The sequence below is a fragment of the Nansenia antarctica genome, assembly GCF_963989245.1.
Source record: "Nansenia antarctica genome assembly, chromosome: 1".
Classification (NCBI taxonomy): Eukaryota; Metazoa; Chordata; class Actinopteri; order Argentiniformes; family Microstomatidae; genus Nansenia; species Nansenia antarctica.
Genome location: NC_137674.1, coordinates 14511149 through 14517468, shown reverse-complemented (window position 1 = coordinate 14517468; position 6320 = coordinate 14511149). Strand labels below are relative to the sequence as shown.

General features: G+C 42.1%; 1 protein-coding gene across 1 annotated transcript; it reads right to left on the bottom strand.

The window, feature by feature from the left end:
- Positions 1–728: 728 nt before the first annotated feature.
- Positions 729–5847, bottom strand: kcnk18 (potassium channel, subfamily K, member 18; the record flags this gene model as incomplete). The annotated part of the gene is made up of 3 exons (XM_080531891.1): positions 729–1564; positions 5315–5452; positions 5805–5847. 3 exons carry the CDS (start codon positions 5845–5847, stop codon positions 729–731), a joined length of 1017 nt encoding a protein of 338 aa, XP_080388017.1.
- Positions 5848–6320: the final 473 nt, after the last annotated feature.

Below are 6320 nucleotides of genomic sequence, written 5' to 3'. Positions count from 1 at the left end.
TGTTATGACCACTTTTCATTCATATTATGACCACTTTTGATACATTTTGTATCATTTCTAAGCATGGGCCATTGCAGCAACAGACAAGTGTACCAACGTCCCATTAATCCAAAAAGAATAGATAGTTAAGCTGGAAATAGATAATTAAAGGTGTAGCATGTAGTTTTCCCTGGTGCTGCCCTCTTTGGTGACGCAAAAAAATAGAAAACAACCTACAAATACCATAAAATGTGTGCAAATAGCAGCAAATGTGTGCATATCCTTGTAAACAAACAAAACGTACAAATGGTACTTAAAGGGTTTTAGAAAAGGCTTTGTCATGATTTTAGAAAAGGCTTTTTCTGTTCCAAAACAGCGCTCGCCACTGAATGTTCTTTATCGTGTGATCTCATTCTTTGATTGCTTCTAATTTATGATGATTTATCATGGCCATTTAGCACTATAACTACATAACAGACCTTCATTAAGAACTATTAATAATTCATACATACTGATGGGTAATCGGACAAGCATGAGATTAATTTCCAATACATACATAATGTCAGAAGCATCACATGACCACAGCTTTGGCCTTATGCATATTTCATATTGTCATGCATCAACACATCAGCGTTGCTTTCTCCTGAGCTAAACATTGTTTCCAAGGCAGGGCTTACAGACATGTGACTCCACGTTCAATGTTTTCGACCCAAAATGTCCAGTGAGCAGCAGTGTCAAACCCTGTGAATTCAGCTGCTCTCTTCCTCGAAGGTCTCCACCTTCCCCCTGCTGATGCAGAGCATGCCCTGGTGATAGCAGCTGACGATGCGCGACTGGCCCAGCTTGAAGGCCATGGACATGATGGCCATGCCAGTGATGATGAAGACGGAGATGAGCATGAAGTACTTGGGGTGGTTGGGCACTATGTCGCCAAAGCCGATGGTGGTAAGCGTGATGAAGCAGAAGTAGTAGGAGTCAAAGTTGTCAAACTCCGTCTCCCACAGGGGCAGGATGAGCCCCCCGAACAGGATGTAGGTGAACACCACCACCAGGATCAGCACCAGTGGCACGTTCAACTGGTCCATGCTGTCCCCGATGCCCGTGAAGTCCCACATGTTGCAGTCATTGGGCAGCCGGGGCATGCGGTCCAGCTCCGGGCAGGAGAGGCTCCGTAGGAGAGGACCCTGCCTGGTGAAGTTCTCCCGGGCCATGATCTGATCAAAGATTTCTGTGTTTTTGCGGAGATGGATGGACTTGCGCTTCACCTCCGTCTGGCTGTGGAGAACCTGCCGGATGTCCATGGGCTCACGGATGACCACCACATCGTGGTTGAAGATGTAGGTGCCATCCGGGACGGCCGTCTGGTCCCTGTCCTTACACTTCTTCCCAGCCTTGGTGGGGGACCAACTGTGGCGTAGGATCAGCCTGCAGAGTCTGTGACAGCGGAGGTAGGCGTTGGAGAGGAGCACGGCTAGGATATCGCCAACATCAGTGATGACCAGGAGTGTGAGGGGGATGCCCAACATGGCATATAGGATACACACCATCTTACCAGTCAGAGTCACTGGGTAGATCTCCCCATAGCCTGAAACAAGACAGAGGATAATATATGCCATTTAGCTGACTTTTTTTTATCCAAAGCAACTTACAGTACGAGTGCATACATTTTGGGGGGATATGTTCCCAGTGTGAATCGAGTCCACAACCCACAGCACAGCTCCCATTTCCTGCTGATTTCGTCTTATGTGAAAATCCATAATTGTGCTTTGTTTTTTAAATCCATGTTGAAAATGGCTCATACACAAAATTAGAAGGAGAAAGTGGAAACAATGAGCAGCCTGTAACCAGGATTTGGTGATAGTTGCTGCCACCTGTTGGTCATATGTCTGCATTGGACGTACTGCTGATTCCAAACTCTTGCAGGGGGCATCATTGTTGTGGGGAAAAGACCAACTGAATGCTTAGATATTGCAAATCAATTTTTTTCCCATTGTATAAATGGAATAAATTCACTGGACATTCATCACGTTTTGGCGATAAAAACTTACTTTGGATTTTAATTGTATGCATCAGTTATTATTCTTTTTACAGTCCTCTACGATTGCCTAAAGTATTTGATCACTAAGGGATAGCAAAGTGAAGGTGAAGTGGTTGAGATCCATTGTGTTTTTCCCTACATCATGAGTAAAAAAGAAAGAGGACTGTCTTCAAAACTCTAACATGCTTCTTGTTGGGAACATTAAATGCTCTCAGAGTGTCTGTCCACTGTGATTTGTGGGCCTTCCTGTTTGCAGACCAAGCTATTAGCTATTAGACTGTTGCTGCTGGCCACGATAGCTATCACATATCAGACATTAACCAACGTCCTAATGTATTCTCAAGCAGCTGTTAAGGCACTCCGCCCTCCACCCCCATCATAAGTATAATAACATCCAGCCCTGCAATCAAGATTTAAGTTCAGTACATGAACATAGCACACGACTGTTCTGCTCCTGCTGATTGATGTCCTGTATACTGCAGGTACGAGACTGAAGGTGTACTACTACAGCATACAGCATATTCTGTTCTTCCAATAGATATACAGTGCCCTCCATAAGTATTGGGACTATGTATAACACTGTCTAAATGGTGAAACCATGTACAAAAATACCTCAAATAAAAGCTGATTCTCAATACTTTAACATCATAGTAATTATTCGATTTTTAATCCAAACTATAGAGGCAAAAGAAGAACAAAAATGTTTTCACTGTCCCAATATTTACAGAGGGGATTCTATTCATATCTGTAATTATGGACAAATGGAAAAATAACACAGACTTGGATGTCAGGTAATGTTTTGGTTTCAAATAACACTGCTAGCTGAACACTCACATTGCTACGCTGCAAAAGGTGAACTCTCAAAAACAAGAAGAAAAGCAATGAAATGGGGGAAACATTACTTTAAATCTTTTTTTCTTTTCTTTTTGCCAATATGTTTTAAAACAAGTAAAAGATATCCTAAAAGTAGTGCAGTCCAACAAAAAACAAGCATTTATATTGCCTTGATTTAAGATATTTCATCATGCTTAGATTTACATTTTGCAGTGTATATACCCTTTGTTGCACATACAGGACCAAACGTTTGCTTGACCTTGCCTGGAAATGCCAGATGGGCGGGGTTTAGATGGGCGGGGTTTGCACTTTTGGAACTATTGAGATCATTGGTTCAAAGTCAATCAGGCATAGCTGAGTAGTTGAAATGATGAACCCAGGTCAGCTGTACACTACGCTTGCCAGGTTCTGTAGGATTGCTGAACAAACCAGAGGTACGGTGAGTATGCCTGACACACTGTCTGCCAATGCTGCTAATGGGAAGCCCCATTAGCTGTGGTAACCAGGGTCGTGGCTTGAAATGGTTTTTGAGTGAAGTTAAGACAGGCGTAAGGATAAATCAAGAATCTATAATCTTCCTTTGACATGGGTTGAACCAATACAATAATAAACAATATATTTGAAAGAGTAGAAGGTGACTTGTTCTCAAAGGCAGTAGACAATCATACATTAACTAGATGTTAACCCTGGTCACTCTGTGTCAATCTGAGTCAATTTCCAGAATGTGAAATAAACAATGAAGACCATTTGACATGCTGCACTATGTCCACCTCACACTCCCTCATGTTGCTAGTGGCTATAGTCAACTTCCATATCCTTGATTGACCAATCACACTAGGTATGAGAAAATCTTGATATTCACCTCTTCCTACATGTTTGTATTAGAATCTAGACCCTCTGGTTTGGTTACCTCTGATTCTAATTATTAACATGACATCATCATTTAAATGGAACATCTGATCAGGATCATCATCTGCAGATCCTGGTGGTGATCGTTCACTAATCAGAGAACATCTGAGCCCAGTCTGAGCCCAGCTCCCACAGGGACTGGCAGGGGGGGGCCCAGGCACAGCATGGACCTGCCCCCCCCCACAGGGACTGGCAGGGGGGGGGGCCCAGGCCCAGCATGGACCTGCCCCCCCACAGGGACTGGTAGGTGAGAGGCACGGACCCTGGCATCCTCCCCCCCCTTCCTCAGCAGCTGTCTGCAGATGAGAAACACAAGGGGGTAAGAATGAGGGCAGATTACAACCAAATGTTTGTATGCTAGTTTTATAGATTGCATGAGCAACGTGGCATTTAGGCTCCTCTCTGACACTTCTGAATGACAATAAGTTGAGCAAGTTTAGTCAAAGCCCAAATGCAGAAATGAAAGGCCAGTAGCCTTTTTCACTACCGTAATTAGTTCTTGCCACACTGTGATTACAGAGACAGTTCCTGTTGCTCCTCGGAAATGAGGATGTCAATTATTGCTTATTTATTTATTTGATAGTGATGATGATGATGTCATTCTAGAAGCATAACATTTTGGTTTTCTCAGGAAGTTAATTTATTTAGGGAGATGGTCTTGTTTAGGGAGAGTTCATGTTCCCCTTATTCTGCACAAAAATGGTGAAGAGAATTTTGGTCAATGCTTCACAGAAAATCTATTCACCATAATACAATACACCATAATACAATACACCATAATACAGTCTGACCCGACCTCTGCTACTTGCAGAAATATACCATAATGTTGAATAATTTATGGTTTATTGTTTAACAATTCATCAGCAGTCTGAGAATTAATGGTTACAAAATACATGATTAATCTCTAAGTAAAAATGTTAAAGCTTCAATGCTTCATTATTTCATGCTTTGTAGACAGACTGAGACCGAAGTCCTCTTCTTTACAGCGTGGTAACATCAATACACAGAGACACAATGATGAGGACCAAAGTGCACCAAGCAAACAGCATACTGTATGAGCCCCCACCCCATCTAAAGCTCAGTGAGTAAGAAATAGATGGTAGTTATATTATAATATATATAGTTATATTATAATATCCTCTTTCTATTATGGTCTGCCATGAAAAGATTGAGGATGTTCAATAATCATCTATCATGTCTGGTACTTCTACAATGCTCTTTGTATTTCTTTGAGGGTGATTCATTTTGACTGGAAAGCCACTGTGTCTTAGGAGAGGTAATCCATCACTGGTGTCCATGATTGTGGACCAGGCAGAATTAATAATAATGACTACGTCCCAATACGAACTTTAGTGTGAAAGGTCTGCGTATAAAGAAAGTTCAAAACTAAACCCCACCCTCCACACCTCAATAGCATATCGTGCAGTCAGTGTACTGTACATTATGACATATTCTTTATTAATATGATTTAAGTATAAGGGTGGCAAAAATGTTGCACAGCATTGACTGCAGATGTAATCACGTAACTAACATTGGTGCAGATATAGGACTTACCCACGGTTGTGAATACAGTACAACAGAAGAACAAGGATCCATAGAACGACCATCTTTTTGGATGCTGAAGCCATATAGACTTGAACTCCTTTTCCATCTTTTCCTTTATGGGTTCCACCAAATCACTGGACGAATTTTCTGAAAAGAAAATGTAACTATTATGGTCAAAATAATCAACAATGACATTACTAATTGTTCAGTACATCATTTCTATTTTCTCTCTCCTAAAAAGGTGATTGAATGATGTAGAAATTAAAAATATTGAGTAATATCAAGTAGTTGATCTTACCTGGGTTCTTCCGAATCAAGTCGACAATATCACCCAAAAACGTATGATATTCCTCTATTGTTTTGGGCTCCCCATCCCCTCCCTCTATTTGCTTGAATAGCACCGCTCCCAAAGCGGCATATGCGACGAGTGTAAGTATGAGAAAAACGTGCGGAAAGAGTCTCCATAATAGAGAAACAGACTTGGACTTCTCTCCCGAACTTCGGCCCTCTTTCACTGCCACCGACATCTCACAGCCTCGCATTAGCTATTGGAACACCGTGTTGATCAATGCCTGACTGTCCATGATAAGGTTGTCAAAACGGTCCGGAGAGACGCGCGAAATGCTTGGCCAATGAGAGGACCATTAACCCACCGCATTTAGAAAACACTGACTGGAGGTTCCCCCAGGAGACAAGTGCTATCGACTCAGACGAATTATCCCTCCCATTGCAGTCACAGAATGATGCATGACAGTTAGGCCTACAGGATGTGTACGTCTTCCTCCTCCTTGCGACACCAGGGCATGGTTCTTTAGAATGTAACAACATATGACATGTATTCGTTTTGTATCTGATTTCTCACCTTTTCATCTGGATAATTAAATTGCCATTTTAATCACGAAACGCAATGTGTGGCCTGGCCCTCTGCCTCCAGCATTGAGCATGACAGGTGTTGATGGCCTATATTTAGCCAGCCACATATATGCCAATGTTGTTTCTGGAGAACAACTGTCTA